The 17,689-nt window shown below is 37.2% G+C and overlaps 1 protein-coding gene across 2 annotated transcripts; it reads right to left on the bottom strand.

The window, feature by feature from the left end:
• Positions 1 to 544: 544 nt before the first annotated feature.
• gnb1b (guanine nucleotide binding protein (G protein), beta polypeptide 1b) lies at positions 545 to 15,509 on the bottom strand. Of its 2 annotated transcripts, XM_041980300.1 has the most exons (12): positions 15,098 to 15,509; positions 12,516 to 12,691; positions 9,966 to 10,073; positions 9,844 to 9,882; positions 9,652 to 9,758; positions 8,801 to 8,864; positions 6,244 to 6,406; positions 4,720 to 4,786; positions 4,399 to 4,600; positions 4,032 to 4,248; positions 2,388 to 2,503; positions 545 to 2,264 (listed from the first exon to the last, which is right to left on the bottom strand). In XM_041980300.1, the coding sequence occupies exons 3-11, from the start codon at positions 10,020 to 10,022 to the stop codon at positions 2,397 to 2,399; spliced, it is 1,023 nt and encodes a 340-aa protein (XP_041836234.1). In that variant the 5' UTR covers positions 10,023 to 10,073; positions 12,516 to 12,691; positions 15,098 to 15,509; the 3' UTR covers positions 545 to 2,264; positions 2,388 to 2,396. The 2 variants fall into 2 exon arrangements, with proteins under 2 accessions (XP_041836234.1, XP_041836233.1); XM_041980299.1 differs by lacking the exon at positions 12,516 to 12,691.
• Between the last annotated feature and the right edge of the window lie 2,180 nt (positions 15,510 to 17,689).

The following is a 17,689-nucleotide window of genomic DNA, read 5'->3' as shown; positions in this document are numbered from 1 at the left end:
AAAAAAAAGAAATATTCCAATATTCAGATTTCTGTTTTGGAAAATGAAGTCAATTAGTGAACATAGTATTTCATATGTTTAAAGATCAAGTTTCAGGAAAATTTCCTTTCAGAAAGAAATCAATTCAGAAAATTTCACTGTTGTAGATCAAAATGTTTAACATTGTTTTCCAGCTCAAGTGTCTCAAATAAGTATATTAGTGTTTTAAGCATATCATCTTACAGGACTATGAATGACAATTGTAATTCAGTTGGTCTTTTTTTGTGTGAAAAGGTGAAAACTAGATATTGCAGCAGCTGCTTTAGCACCTTCGCATTTAATGTGTCAGACCTCACAATATCATTAGGCTTAGTAAACAAAAAAAAAGTTTTCCAATGTCACACATATTCATGTTTAATGACCCAAATGTAAGTGAATATTTACAGCTATTTATTGTAACCAAGGGGAAAAATAAAGTGACATCAATGTGTTTAATGAGGAGACTACAATACACACTCTTGCAAATTAATCAGTGCAGTGTCTGGATTCAACACAACCAAAGAGATCTCAAACAGCTTTTTATTACATTTTTCAATCAATAACAGTACAATTAAGTACAGTATCTATCTTGCATCCAGCTCACCGTGGAACACCAACAGACTGAAATGAAATACAAAAAGTGAGAAGGTACATAAGGGTGCAGAGCTCTATAATATTAATGGAAAAAGAAAAGGGAATCCATCTCAGTTGAATTGCATTTTCACTTGTGGCCACACACGAATATATCACATTTATTGTACATCATTGCAGAAAAAAAGAAGTGAAAATATGTCACAACCTTAACAAAAGTGCTTCTGTATACAGTGAAATGTTGTCATTCAGATGCTCCGATTTTCAATTTAAGACCAAGAAAAAAATGTACAAAAGTTTTAGTATGGACAATATGCAAGTTTGTTCCGTTAAGGGAGAAGATTTTAAGAAGATACAGGTATTTGTCAAGAATAGAATTTCACAATGATTGTTATAATTATTACAAAAATTGGCATCAATAGAACTGGTAAGCATACTTCACACTAAGTATGAAGTTGATGTTTAAGTCTTTCATCATTCTGGTTCGCTCTGGTGCATAGCATTACCAGTATTAGTACAAGATGTATGTAGAGATTGAGCAATAAAATTGGCCTATTAAATTCAATCAATAGGTTACTGTTGTTTTAGGCAAAAAAAAAAAAAAAAAAAGAAACAAAAGAAAAAAAAAAAGGGGGGGGGGGGGGGTTGCACCATTGAAAGCAAGTCTACAGCATGCACATCTAAATTAACCTGTGGCAGACAAAATTAAATGTCTTAAATTAAAACAGACCAATATTTTCAGACATTGATTTGTACATTTCATTCACAGAGTTGCAACTGCAGTCCCAAGCAAAGGAAGTGTGTATTTAGCCAGGTGAGGTGTTTTACTCAAAGTGGATACAGATCAGAAACCCCCAGCTATAGAATAATAATCGAGCCATGCCACAAATTATCTCTGCACCTACCTCGCTACATCTCCATTTCCCACCAAAAGTCAAAAAGGCATGTACAAGAATTAAGGGGTTAATTGGATCATTTACGTACAGTAACTGCTTTTGTACTGGAATGAGCATTCATAACTTAGAGCATGTGCTTGGTTAGTTAACATAGTATTAGTTGAGAGGCAAAGCTTCATGTGCAAAAAGCTGTGATGAAACAAAAACAGCTAGAATATAAATACATCATGGACAAATTGAAAGCTGCTCGTGTAGTATGATCCAAGCATTTACTTCTGCATGTTTTTCTCATTTGTCTTATATGATTTACCTGGATTAGAAAGACAAGCTGTAATTCAAACATATCTAAAACCATTAAAGAAATATGACAAAAAGGAAAGCCATCAAGAATAACAAACCATCAGAATAGAAATCTTTAAAAAAAAAAAAGAAGAAGAAAAAAAGTTAAATAATTTGTACAATTACACTCCAACATTTGCTTTCAAGACGCACACATTTGCATGGGATGATAGTGTTGTTTTCTCTTTCAAAGTAACATAAAATGGTCCAAGAAGGAATGCACACGTTTCTGATTTGATACCACAGGAGATCCTTTCTTAACTAGGTGATAAACAATTGTGCTCTTCTTTGTGTAGGAAAGGCATTGGTTTCCCTTCGTTTTTGTGGTGTCCAAGTCAGTTTTAACAGTGTTGAAGAAGATGCTGTGAACATTCTCAAGTTGTAATGGTCTTCCAGTCAACTTTGGAGTTAAAATAACATCTGAGAAACAAAGACAGAAATTTAGGATATATAATATAAAAAAGGAGCTTGCCCAATTCAACCTTGAATATTTTAAAAGCTAATGGAGAAATACATCAGAAAACATAATTGTATTTGGCCAACCTTCAGGCTTCAATTCCAGATCTTCAGAAAACTGTCCCAGGATCCTGTTGCAACTGCCATACCATCATCAGTAACTCCCAGGCAGCTAACACGGTTGTCATGTCCAGCCAACACACCTTGAAAAGAAGAAAAACTATCTTTTAGTCTGACAGTCTGACTACAGTTTCCCCTAGATTAGCTATGTTTACATGGACAAATATTTCATCTATCTGACTGAAATCAATCTGATCGGAGATTCCAGCTGATATGTTTACATGGAAGCTAGATGAAGTGATCTCATCAGCTTTATTTACACGATAGATTTAATATGATCGTAATGCTTTTGTCATGCACAGTGCCTCCTAGTTTCAGAAGAAATGTTTTTTTTTTTTTTTTTTTTACCTTTTGACCGTCGAAATGCTCAATAATCCTTAACTCTTTCAGTTTCTAACAAAAACATATCTGCCACAGTCCCAGTTTGTTTCCACCCTTTTTAAAGGCTTCCCTGTAACTCATTACGTCACGTAACCCCCACATGGTTTAAGCATGCGCAGAAATATGCACCACAGAAGTGAACAGAATGGATATATACGTTTGGTTTTTTTTGTTTGTTTTTGTTTTGTGGTGATCCGATCATGAAAAGGTTTAAACCACCCCTCTCGATCGGACTGAAATTCTTTCTCATTAAGGTAGATCGGATCAGCTGACATATTTACATGACACATTTTTTTTTAAATCTGACTGGACGATCGATCGGATTAAAAGCACTCCATGTAAACGTAGGTATTGAGTTAGCCATGGCGGCTATATTGGTAACGCCACGCATTCAAAATGTAGACAAATCTTTTCACATGGAGGTCACAATGTCTCAACTGAACCTGAAATGAAGAAGCGCAACAGCTGTAGGCTACTCTGCTGTCTGACGTCTGCTCTGCACGTGAACACAGCATGCAGAGTGCAGTGATGGGAAGAGAGGTGGGGCCTAATTAAACTTCTTTAAGCCCACAGGCAAGGTAACTTCGAGAGCATCTGACAAGCTTACTATGTGTGGAGTCCGAAGAGAGGAGAGGTAGCTGCTAAGTAGCTTTAAATTTACAACTTGAATAGACATTCTAATAAAGATATTGATGATTATATAATAATTCAATACTAGAGTTTTGATAGCCTATTCACAGACTTGAACAAATGTGAAATGAATGCAGTCTATACGTGGCATATTTAATTATGTTTTACAGGCAGGAATAGCCCAAGGGTTAGGTGCAGAACAGGTGAGGTAGAGGAAGTTGGGGAGTCAAGTGGAGGAGCAGGGGAGGCGAGTGACACAGCTGATGTCACTGACACATTTAACTTAATAGATGTACATATTGGTTAATCATAATTTGTTGTTGTTTATGGTGCCTGTGTTTATTGATCTATGTTAATAAATAAAAAAATAAAAAAATGGCATCAGTTACAAGAAGAGTGATATTCAGAATTGGTATGTGGTATATGGTATGATTAATCTGTGTTAACTTCAGTTACAGTGGTATTCGGCCATTGGTACTACCACAGCTACAAAAGTTTGTAGGGGAATCACTGCACTACGCGTTTACTAAGGTCCCTCCCTCGTGTTTATTGTTTGATGGTTATGAACCTGCATTTTAAGATTATATTAACATTACTAACCAGCACGGTCGGCTTTTAGTGTGTCCCACACATTACAGTTGAAGTCATCGTATCCTGCCAGGAGAAGGCGGCCACTCTTGGAGAAAGCAACAGAGGTGATGCCACATATGATATTGTCGTGAGAGTAGATCATTAATTCCTGATCAGCACGCAGATCAAACAGCCTGCAGGTGGCATCATCAGAGCCTGTGGCAAAGGCATTGCCATTAGGGAAGTACTGAAAAAAGAATAAGAAATATTAATGCATAACTGAAGTGGAAAATTAAAAGAAAAAAAGAAATTGTCTGTATAAAAGGGATTTAAAATGCACATCGCAAAACTAAACCAAAGAGTTATGGTTATCATTTTGATTTTGTGTTTAACTTACACAAATGGCATTGATATCAGACTCATGACCAGTGAACGTCTGTCTGCACATGCCCTCTCGGATATCCCAGAGTTTAGCCGAGGCATCACAAGCACCAGAGACGAATAACCGTGAGTCAGGAGCCAGAGACAGGCTCATGACATCACCTGTGTGTCCAGCAAATGTGGTTGTCTGCTGGCCTGTTTCAATATCCCAAAGTGCACTGAAAATATGATCAAAGATTTAAAGAGACATTTCTTTAATTTCTCCGTTTTAACATCTGCACAAAAATGCTGGTTTGATAATAACTTAAAATTTAGTGTAGGTAATGTTTTTACACACCAAGTGGTATCTCCAGAACTTGTAACAATCTGGTTGTCATCAAGAAAACGACAACAGGACAAATATCCTGTGATTCATAAAAACAACAAAAAGTTTAGTCACCGATAGACAATGGTTATAGAAATCTAGCTATCCACAATTTTCCTGCGGCTTCTTCCGGGTTGTGGGCGTGGCCAAAATTTGTGGGCGAAACTTCCGGTTTGAAGCCGCTGTCGCTTGGCAACCGGCGTATTTACTTTACAGTATTATATTTTTAATGGTTCATGATCTTCACTTAAGACATGATGGCGAGATGGGAGCACAGTAAAACAGTGATCAGAAGAGGCGATATATCGTTGCCCATTCCCTCCTCAATTACGGATTGGGAGGATGAGGTAAAGAAGTGGCCGAGAATAACTTATGCTAACATCTTTAGCTACGTAATCAACGCAACGGATTGCGATGGTGAAGCTATGCAAAATATGAAGAGTGCCGAAGCATACCAGTACCTCCACAGCAATAAAGTAGGGCCCGTGTTGATTAGTTGTGTTGGAGAAGACCTGGTGTACCTTAAAGCCAGCGTTGAGCCCAGTCAAGCCCTGACTGTGTCGCACCACCAGGCTTGGGTTTTGGCGGAGCTGTCAGGTGAAATTCAGACAGCGGGTTGTACCTGCATTGCAGGTGCTGGGCGCTCCTGCAGCCACGCTGCTGCCATCATGTTGAAGGTTAGTCCAGTGTACAGTACAGGTCATCACAGGGTTCCTACGCATGTTGTAAACTTTGCAAAAAATAAAAATAGAATATCCTCAACAGCGATCCCGTCCCATTGTGATTTGCTGATGAGAACCAATGCCAACTACGTCACATGCGCACAATAGAAAAAAATCGATCACAGACTTCATCATCAAAGCTTTGTTGTTGTTTTTGATGATATTGATTTTCTACATTTTTAGGTGTGGAAAATGGAAACATTTGTATGTAAATATTTATCTTAATACTTATCTAGGTTTTTCCTCATCTGAAGTTACTTGGTTGATTATTTTGTATATAGTTACAATCTCCTAGAATTATTTCGGGACCCAACAGCAGTATATTCATATTATTGAAACCAAATGATTACATAAGTTATTTACCTGGTACACATCTATTAACCCATGGCATAAAGTATTTTAATTGTTTTACCAACAAGTATGGAAATTATGATCTGCAACCACGCACAGCACACGATGTTCCTGAACTCCGGGACATTTCGTTATTTCTCACTTTCTAACAATCGACAGCTAACTTTAGCCCGTAGCTCCCGCCGACCAACTCGAATCTCCCCAGCTAAACAACCGCTACTTCCGGTTGCGACGGAAGTTTCGCCCATAACTGTTGATAATGGCGCCCCCTATGAACCGCTTCAGGAAAATTGTGGATACATTTTTCAAGAATAAATATTTACTGGGAAAGTAATGTCTAAGTGGGATGTGAAGCTTAGACTAGATTACACGACCTTTTTTTTTTTTTTTTTTTATAATAAGCCACTGAAAACAATTACTGTACCTGTATGTCCAGCGAGCTCACGGCTCACACGTACATTCCCCTCGCGTGTTTTCAGGTTATAAATGGAGCAGATGTTGTCTAAGCCACCACAGGCCACATAGTTTCCTGATGGTGCATATGCACAAGTCATGACCCAGGAAGATCGAAGTGGAATGGCATGGACCTGTAACACACAGTGGCAAACACAAATTTCAGGTTTTCCCCCCTTTTTCTTAAATAAAAGACTGTTGAGAGCGAAAGGTCAGATTTAATACTTTCTATGGACATTATACCCACTTCTACCTCCAACAAGAATACATTCCAATGAGTATATTATAACGAAATAGTCCATTTTAAAGCTATGGCATCTTTTCATTACTTATGTCTTACTCATATTTTATAAAATATTCCTAAATTGACTGGACAGACATTATAAAAAGCCCTGATGTACAGATAACCAAGTCAGGTGCTCTCCATTAATTAGGCCTATATGGTAGAGCAGTTAAAAGAAAAGTCTCAGAGCAAAAGACACATGATGGCCCTTAAAATAGCATTTAAAGGACCTTGAGGGAAAAGATTCTGAGTTGACGAAGCAAACAAATTCTTTGAGCAGACCTCAAAATACAATGTAAGAAACAGTTATTCGCCAAGTTCACCTGCTAATACCATCCTGCAATGAAACACGGTGAAAGCACCATCATGTCATAGGGATGCAACAGCAACTAGGCGGCTGTTCAGAACAACCAAACACTGTGAGGTCCTTGCAGAAAACCTTCTACAAGCTAAAAGAAATAGGTCATTTATTATCATTCATCTTTTGACATGAACCAAAGCATATACTTAACTGGAGGGGTTTTAATTATTTTTTTCTTACTATAGAGAAACACTAGAATATCCGTTCAGAGATGTTAAGATGTAAGTTAACAGATGTCTACCATTCAGCCTCATCTGCCACCATTAACAGAATAAACAGCCAGAATATAAAAGGGCCAAACCTGAGGTATGGACTACGGTTGTCACGATACTAAAATGTCAATCTCAACACCAATACTAAGGATGGGGCTCGATACTATTTTCAATAGTATAGAGGGGGAATCTTTTTTTTTTTTTTTTTTTAAACAATCATAACCACAAAAACAACACTAACCAAACAATACAACAAAAATATATTAAATATAAGACAATAACAGTGTAAAATAAATGCATTGTTTAAAAACTAATAGTTTGTGCAGATACAGTCTTCATACAGTCTCAACAGTGTTCTCAGACTGTTTGCTCACTGAGGTGCAACAAATAAAAAACTAGATAAAACTTCAACCACAAGTTGTGTACTTTTTTTTTAACATACGTCTTTACAATACTTGAGATTAAATCAAATAAAAAGAAAAATAAATTAGTTAAGATCATCTACTTTTTTTTTTTTTTTTACTGGCTTGTTTAATTAAAAAACATTTCAACAGATTAGCTTTTTAAAGCCAGTTGCAGCTGCACAATTCATTTTCAGGCTGGTTATGGAGCAGAAGTCTCCTTCTCTTCCTCCTTCATCTCTTGCAGCTCAAGGACGAGCCTCTTCTGAGTGCTTTTGGACAGGGGAGGGGCCCGTGGTAACATCCGCAACTCACTAAGAAGAGTACTAAACATTAAGTGTTTTCATGGCAGTTTCAGTCTCCAGTAACACCAGAAAAAGTCACTGAATTTGTCGCTAGTTGCTTTTTTGTTTTATTATGATTATAAAAAGGGTCACTAGACAGGTCTAAAAGCTCACCAATTATAGCAACAAGTTGCTAAGTTGGCAACACCTTAAAAAATTGGTTCTCCAGGGAGAAGCCATAGGGGTGGGGCTGCCCGCTGTAGTGCCTGTTTAAAATGGGTAGAGATGGGTCGTTTTTTCCGTGAGCCAGCAGACGCCAAAGTGGCATTAAAGCATTGATACACGTGCCAATTAATATATTACTAGATACAAAATTTTAAGAATCGATTAGTATATGAAAATCAATCTTTCTGACAACTCAAAGAAAACTAAGCTACAAGTGCTGCTAATGGGAAATCTTCTACAAATTGAATGGAACTATGGACAGAAGCATGCACAGCTGTGAGAAATGTGCAACATTTCTTCTTGATCAAATAGCCTTTATCATACCACCATCCCAGCCAGATCAAATACAATAATCATGAGAAATCTAAGTGAGATAGAAACAGAAAACAGTACTCCATTGAGACATCAGGAAGCATCCTGTATAACTTTGCCTGAATAATTTACATTTACTTAGAAAGTTACAATACAGTATTTCAATCAATAATTTGCTCTCTAGTGGTACTTGATGCAGCTTAATATACCAAAGGATGAAATTATCAGCGTTTCTATTTGCAGTACCCTATATGCATTAAGGTATGCTTGCATCAATCTGAGCTCTACCCAGCAAAATCTTCTCAGTAAATCAAGAGATGCACTGAATGTGTGACCTTTTCAAACCTTTATCTTCCAGATGGATACATGCGAGTTTAGTGTCTTTTTTTTTTTGCAGATTAAACTATTACTACTGTACACCATTTGGAAAAAGAAAAAAGCACTTCTTACCTTGTTTGTGGTATAGCTATCCCAAATAATAAGTTTGCCATCTTGAGAAGCACTGACCAAGAGCCTACAAAAAAGAAGAATTGCACCACAACAGTGTTTAACTTTTTTTTTATCCAGTTATAAAAAAAAGAAAGAAACTTGGGGAAAATGGACCAAATTAAGGGTGCATTCACCCCAGCCTTTTTGATTCTAATCCTAGTCTGTTTGCTTGAAAAGTCCGCTTCATTTGAGTAATTGGGAATGCTTAAACCAACTCTGATTGAATTTAAAAAAAAAAATAAAAAGACTCAGTCTGCCTACAAATGAGAGTCTCTGTTCGCTTGAAGTGGACCAAATACAGGAATTTGACTACAAAGCATAGTGTATTGTGGGTTCGGCGTACGGCATTGTGGGTAAACAACCAAAACATTCAATTATGTGGGACGATAGGCAGCTCTTGCCCTGACAAATGTCTTGTGGTCAGACATGTAAGAACTTAATAAAAGTTCTGACAGAAATATGGTCAACCCAAAACTGCTAGGATCTGATGCTTTTTAATGTTTTTCTGTTATGTGGTAAAAACCGAAGTTGTCCCTGCATAAATCAATACACAGAGTTTTTCTTTTCATCATGTATCTAATTTGTTTGAGTAGTCCAGTGTGATTGCAAACTTGGTCCTGAAGAATGTTGCAGCCCTTAACTGAACCGAGTCCCCAGCTGTACTGAATCTAGCAGAGTATCCTGGTGTGAATGCACTCCAATTCAGTAGTTCAAAAACAAAAACTCAAATTCAGGCACCGTCTAAGTTTTGGACCTTGGGTGACATTTTAAATCTGGCAAGACAGAGTTATATGTATTGGTAGTCAGTATACCTTGAATCTGATCCCCAGTGCATGGCATAGATTTTAGCCAAGTGACCCCGCAGTGTTCGTCTTGTTCGCATCTGGATTCGGCCGACGGGGTCAATACTAGCTGTGATCTGCAAAGTATTACATATTCTGGTTAATATCAGGCCGCAGTGAAATGTTTTAACCAAAGACAAAGAATTTCATTCTGTATGATACCTGTGATAGTGTGGCATCTGCGCATGCTTTCCTAGCATCCTGTAGAAATTGAAACAAAGTGAGCACATTTTTCATAACCAACTGTCATGTGCATGATGGAGGAACTGCACTTAGTTACTTACTCTGATCTGATTCTTCAGCTGCTCTGCCTCTTGGCGTAACTGGTCTAGTTCACTCATTTTATTCTGCTTTTTTAATTACCTTCTCCAGCTACCAGGGCACTTGTTGATCTAAGAAGAAGGAAAAAAAGACACTTATTTAATTTTTTTTAATATAAATATAAAACTGACATAATGGCAGTAGTTCAACACTTTGAAGAGAAAAATTAAATCATGTGCATTTTATATTTCATTGCTCAACCTTAAATTCCCACTTCAATGTCACTAACGTAATCCTGACAAACAATTCAGATTGCCAGACAAATCCTGTTAAGGCGTGACTTTCCAGTGATCCAAAAAGCAGTCATTATCCTGTTGACCTCAATCCCTGGGATACTCTGAATTTTTTCCAAGTGATCAATAAGCCACTTATATATACACAGAGTCCTGAGGCCCCTCTCAAAGTTCATTTACTAAAATATATTTTTCAAATTCATGTCATGATACTAGTGCAGGCCCAGATAATGAACATGTCTTAAAGTACATCATGTCTCATTTATCAAAGCAAATTAATACATCCAATTTATAATGTCATTAAGTTATTCTGCTTTTTACAGAAAATAGTCCTTCCATTAGAATACTTTCTAGACAAGACAGACTTGATTTACATCAACTATAGCATTAGAAATATATATATATATATATATATATATATATATATATACACACACACACACACACACACACGTGTGTGTGTGTGTATATAAATAATTTATTTGCACTTTGAAGAAAAGTGCTCAACCGAGAAACTATTTTCCCAGAAAAAAGTAAACCCTTTTGTTATGAAGATATAACTTACAAATATGCTCTTCAGATATACGACCAAAATTACTGATTATGTCAGTTTCATGTGTATGCACACATCTGCAATACTTAAATTGATGGCATATGAACAGCCCAACTGAAGTAATTCAAAACATTTTTATAGGTACCAAAGTGAAAAACTACAGTGGCAACTGACCACAAGCAACAGTTAATGTTTAAATACTATATTGTTGCATTCTCAAACATGTGGTCAATGATATTTTAGACTTCAAGTATATTACCTGTACTCAGGTCCATCTAATACTTCAAACTGAATTCCAATTGGAAACACATCTGTTATTTCATTCTTAATGTGTGCAAATATGAATGTTTAAACAAATTAAAATGAAAAAAAAAAAAAAAATTACCAAATTATAAGCACACAGAAATATGGCATAATTTGGGGATTTCTACAGATTGTTTCTGTAAAGACAACTGAACACTGGCATTGAATTGGCATATTAAATTGTTTTTATCTTTTTTCCAAAAAGGCAACTTTGCACTGATACTGAAAGTGTCCCTGAAAAGACTACAACTCTGAATCCACTTTTTTAAAGCAAAAACATATTTGCACTTAACAGCTCAGGTTACAACATCAAGTATTTAAATAGCACACCCAATAAACTTTCCACCCAGAGAAAACATTTAATACAGAAATTTGTGAGGCTGCAAATAGGAATGAACTATAAAATTTGATCATTTTTTACCTCCCAATTACACTTGTTTTTTCTCTTAAGCAGGTAGTGTTCCAAGAACAAAACAAACAGAAGATGCAGAACACTAGCTGTACAGCCAAGTCCAAAATTGACTTAATTCCAGCTATACAACATAAGAATTATACATTGATGCTCGAAAAGGAGTGGGGAGAAGTAAAGCTTACTGAACCCCCACCCTGATTTGTAAACCTTACCTGATGTATTTCAGTCAGTACACCTTTGCCACCGGAGGTTGTAGGACAATACTGATTATCTTCTCTACCTGACTACATCAGTTTTTAGATTGGCTGATTGGTTGACCTTTCTAACACATATTATCCTCTTACACTCATTAATCTTGTAATAAATGTGTCATAGCATGCATTTATTTTTCACTATCATCCTGTAACAGCAGAATACCATTTTTACCTTGAGAACATCTGAAATTATTGTTGAAATACAAAGTAGCATTTTCAAATTTTCTAAAACTCTAAATTGTGTAGAGACAATTGTTTAAGATAATAAACTTTAATAAGGCTTAGTGTGTGCAAGATATGCAATATATTAAATGTAGCAAAAATGCTTAAGCCTAAGAATTTTTTCACTTCAGTTTAAAAGTTATTTAAGACAGCGATATTAAATTTACTGGGGTAAAAAAAAAAAAAAGGCTAGATGCAATATTTCACCTAAATGAACCCTGCAATAACACTTTGGTCTTCAATTTAAATTCTAAATAATCAAAATGTTTTGGGCATAACCTCACAGTTTTCTATCGCAACTAAATGGTGGATTGAAAGCTAATCAATTTTAATATGCTTGTCAATGAGGTACACTTTGTTCCAAGTCAGTTAACACTTGGTAACAAACGTCTTTTCATATACTAAAACTCCAAAAAGGCAACGGTAAATACTAATGTGGGACATGCTTGAAAAATATTCTAAACTTGTTTTAAATATGCTTAATTTAAAATAATAAAATCAATAAAAAAATCCCATTTACTGCTGTGGATGCTTACAGTTATGGAGTTCCTCTCCCTCATTACTTCTCCTTTCCAAGCGCCTGATCGGGGTCAGCTGACTGCATGATAAACAATGGGCAGTGGCAAACAGCCCGAAGTTGCAGCTTACTAGTCCCTTGAGGGTTGAGTGTGTCTGCTACTTCTGAAGGTGTCTCTTACATTTTCAGATAACTCTGAGAGAAAAATAAAAAGAAGCATATCTTGCAGAAGGCAAATACACATCTGTTCACAAAGGACAAGCTGGCTTATCTCTACTGCTTAACTACGATAATGCAATGTTTCACAGGTCTAAAGCTGGATCACAGAAAAAGCCATAACCAGCAATATCACTGAGCAACCCTTTAATCCTCAAAGCTAAAATCCTCAGTCAATGAGTCTCTAATCCTATCCATGTCCACTAACATAAATAGTAGCAAAGCCAGCCCAGGCATTAAAAAATGTGTATTCACAGTCATAAAAGGGATGGGTCTAATCTTATTTTATTCACGTACACAACAAATCCAGGCACTTTGCTTTGAAAAAGTGCCTAGATTTTAAGCTGCGAGTGAGATGACACACCTTTTCTTTTTTGTAAGTGTTCAGATGTGATCAGTTGCAGAAAAATTTGCAACGCTTATATTCAGTGTGTATTGTTAATAAAACTGAAGCAATGAGATCAATTTAAAAATGATCTACACAGTTGATACGTGATACAAATGTAAGCAGAAATCGTTTAGCCAAAGAGTGTGCAAAATAAAAAAAGAGCACAAATCAGCGGCAAGACTGAGTCTCTAGATATATTTTCTAAGTGACTCCTGAACACAAGTGTATCTAACACTGTTTTCACTGTACAAGCAGTTGACTTAGATGCTATGTGCAGCACTGTGATTTGCGTACCATGCTGTTACAAACAAATCACATAATTTGCATTGTATTTGAATAGCTGCCAGATAGCTGTTGTAGTTAGTTGTTGACATTTGTTTAGTTTAGAGGCCATTCCACCAATGCCATTTCGGTAGTTCTGCGCAATAACGTGGTAAGATTATGAGGATTAAATGGTGACCAAGTCTTGCTGAATGTTTATATTTAGTTAAATGTAATAATACGATATGCACTGATGGAAATCTGGAAAAATGCAGCTAAACGCCATCTTGCAGACTACTGTCAGCTAGTTAGCTTTGCTAACAGGCTTGACGGCGTAGGCCTGCAGGCAGGGCAAGGCTGGTATTCAGTAGAAATGTACACAGTCATTTTATTCTTAATTTTACTTGTGTGTTAACAATATATGGAATATAACCAACTTCATTTGAACTTAAGAGTCGTTTAATTCAATTCCAAGTAAGTCCAACTAAATCATCTGTTGCAAAATAACGTAACGAGTCACTTTAGGGAAGACCCCGCCGCTCTTCCGCAATTATAACGAGTGCTATGTAGTTAGCTTTAAAGCCAACAGTGGGTAAACCTTTAAACAGGTTTGTTGACCGGCCTGCATAAATCCACTTATTTGCATACTGACAATCTCGTTAAACACAACAGTCCCTAGTTAATTTAATTACCACGTACCGGTATATTTACTTGGTTGCCTTATCTTATAGTGGACCTGTGCCTGTAAAAACTGCAAGGTCGGGCGACGATGGGCCTGTTTCACTTTAGGAAGCAGCAAATGCAATAACCGAGGCTAGGGCTTTTTCATAAAATGAATGGGGTTTTACCACCCATTGTTGTATACATAGCAATTAGCTGACTATATAAACGACTATCGTTACTATCATAAATGAAGGCGTTGCACCGGTGTGCCTGTTTTGTTGCAGGAAGGCGGCAGTAAGCTAACTTATTTGCTCGGCTTGTAAAAACAGGGTGGTAACGCGGCAACAATAACTCACTCCCCTAAAAGCTTCTTCACTTTGAAAAATATCTGTACAGACACATACAAAGAGAACGTGTACTAGGTTAGCTAGTGATGCCAAATGCTCAGCTGTCAGCACTTACCATAATCTCATGTTAAATTTGTTTACAGAATATTTACTGTTTCAGCCCAATCCAGTGTGTCATCAAGACACATGAAACACTTGAAGTGCAACGCAACATAATGCAAGCAATTAAACTAGAGGTGCTTACATTATTATTACTACAATTATTCAATGGTCCTCAATGCCCACTGACTACTATCTGTAATTAAGAGCACCGTAATTTAGGCCAAGCAGCACCTTCACTGGGCCGTTGATGAGAACAGTCTAGACGTTCAACATTAACGTTTCTTCCCCCAAAAAACAAAACAGTTCTTTTAAATTAATTGAAACAACACTGTACTAAGTCAACAGATGCAAGTTACACAGAGATCTACAAAATCTGCTCAGCCACTGTCAGTATTAAGTGCTTGGATCTACTGTTGCAAACACGCTTGTACTTATGCTACTTACTCAACATAAAATAGCCAGCTTAAAGTTAGCTTACAGCTGCTATCTAATGCTAGGAAGCTAGCTCTTGCTACCCCACCCCCGGGCAGTCCAATTCTGCCACAATTCATCAGCTAATGCCATTACCAGTTACCATGAAAAGGTGGTAATATAGCATAAATGTTGTATCTTTTTTTGTCTTACCTGATTCAATTTTCGCCTGTATTTGCGTTTTGGCATTGACTGGAAAAAAGACGATGTATTCCTCCGATCCACGCATCAACGAATACCACAACGCTAGCTCACTAACTAGCCAAGCCAGCTAGTGTAGTTTTCCGAGGAGCAGCCCTTCCCGAACGCAGGCTACGGCTGGGGAGCTTGACAACCAGGCTGAGAGGGGAGGGGAGGGGTAGGGGGGGAATCACACCCACTAGTCTTGAATTGAGGACAGTCCACTAACATACAAAAACAGCTAATTTTAAAACTCAGTATTCCTCAAAGAGCAAGATACCCTGCTCTTTCGTCTTTGCAAAGCTCAACACCTGCCCTGTCCGTTGTAAGAGTCTTGTGCAGCCATCGAGCGACGAAATGGGCGCGGTAACCCTGCAGTCGGCGCTGGGAAACCCCACGTTGCAGCATTGACGGGTAGAGAACCTTCGATTGGGGTGTTTTAGGCAACTAGAGGTTCAACTGTTATTCGGGAAATCTCCTGGACGTTTAATTTACTTGTATGTGCATTGCATTAAGGTGGACTTAGAACCTAGAGAACATAAAAAGCAATTTTTCTTGCTTTAGCAGTTTTCTTATCGTTTACCAAGTAATAATTATTAGTAATTATCAATAATTATATATATATATATATATATATATATATATATATATATATATATATATATATATATATATATATGCGTGTGTGTGTGTATGTATAATGACGGAGAGGAAGTCCAGAACTGTTAACTTATTTTAGTTTTTTACACCTTGCCATCGAACATTCATTCCCCTCCACCTATTCTGTAATATCTAGCCCTTGTGCATCTTCACTCTCCCACATTCATTCAGACCTCCTTTCTCTCTCTTCTTGAGACAATATCTGGGGCTCAAAATAGGCTCAAATTACATACCAGTCAGCCCTGCCTACTCAACAATAATTTCTTCATGCTTCCTTCCATTATACAGTCACTGCTGCTCTAGAGAAATAAACCTCAAATCAAGTATTGCTGAGCGATGATGAAACTGCACTTTTTTCACAAGTTATTCAGTTGAAGGCTTGATATAAAGTAGGTTTAGTGCCTCAAAGTTCCCTACAGGTTAAAAGCCATATATACTTGTCTTTTTAAATTTAGACAAACTCCCTTCTGAAAACTAATATTTGCAAAGTTTCTGTACTGTACAATCATCAACATTAATAAAATGAATAATATAATTCCACACATGACCACTTAAGTGTGACTATAAGCATTGTCATAGTCTTATAATACAATTAGATCATAAAGGACAAATTGATAACATAAAATGCAAAAGCAGGAAGTAAACAATATTTTCACATTGCCTTTCTTCTACAAAAACATTGCTTTGTGGATATAGGCCTATATATAGGCCTGTAATTGTCAAGCACTTTAAAATATTGCAAATAATCTGATCAATTAATATGGCACTTGAAATATCAGTGAAAATGTCTTATCACTGTCTTATAAAATAGAGAATAATGTAAATAAAAAAAACATTATTTAATTTTATTGCTGCTTATTACCGCTGTAAATATGAAATTAAAATACCTGCACATAATCAGTAGTCTTTATTCTGATTAACTCAGTAATTCATACCCATATGAATTTACTAATGGCCCCTAAAAGGCTCAATTATACTTACACAGCATCTGAATCACGTTGGTTATGCCGTCACTGACGTAGACTCTGCGTAGGCTCTGCGTAGGCTCTGCGTAGGGCGCAGAGGCTTTACGCATCCCTCTCCAAAACCAGCCATGCAGTCCAGCTATGCAAATGCGGCAACATAGAAGTAATCCATTGTGATGGCTCAGTTTGTGATTATTTGTTTCCGGATTTTTGGATCTTCTCGCTGAATGACTGCAGAACGCCTCCTTCTTCTCATTTATTTGTGCTGTAAAATGTTCAACAGATGGATAATTTCTTCGTCTGTTTCCACGATTTCTCGAACACACTGCACCATGTCGGCTGCCATTGTTGTTCTAAAACAGGAAATACTTGCCAGAACTGAAGCAAAACATATAATAAACTCCGTCCTGTAGATTTACCAGCTGATACCAGCCCTACTGCCACCTGCAGATCCAGAAAAGAAACTGCAAATAACTAAATTTACCCTACGCTCTGATACATGTGCAGATTTCATGTGCGTCAGCTATACGCACCCGACCAGAGGAAGACGCCACGCGAGTATAACTTCAGCTTTACGCTCCCTCATGTATGTAAATAGGTACGTCCATTTCAAACGTTGTCAGGTGTTGCCAGTCTCATACTTCCATGCATCTGTTACGATTTGGTTGGTAAGTCAATGAATCCACTAGTGGGCAGTGCTGAGTTCAGAGTTCCCTTCTGCATTCTGATGTCAGTTTCAGACACCGGTTGGTGGCGGTAATGCACGTAATGCACTTTACCCTAACCCACCCAACACCCACAACACACTCACACTTTCACCTGTCTTCAAAAGTTCCCACCATCTCTACAGTTGTTGTTCTCATCTTCCTCTTCCTGTTCCTCTTCCTCTTCTCTGGTTTGTTCCTGTCACTGGTTGCATGTTAGCTATACTGCTCAACCT

Source organism: Melanotaenia boesemani, chromosome 3 (assembly GCF_017639745.1).
Source record: "Melanotaenia boesemani isolate fMelBoe1 chromosome 3, fMelBoe1.pri, whole genome shotgun sequence".
NCBI classification, from domain to species: Eukaryota; Metazoa; Chordata; class Actinopteri; order Atheriniformes; family Melanotaeniidae; genus Melanotaenia; species Melanotaenia boesemani.
Note: the sequence above shows the minus strand (reverse complement) of the source record. Positions and strands in the feature narration are given on the sequence as shown.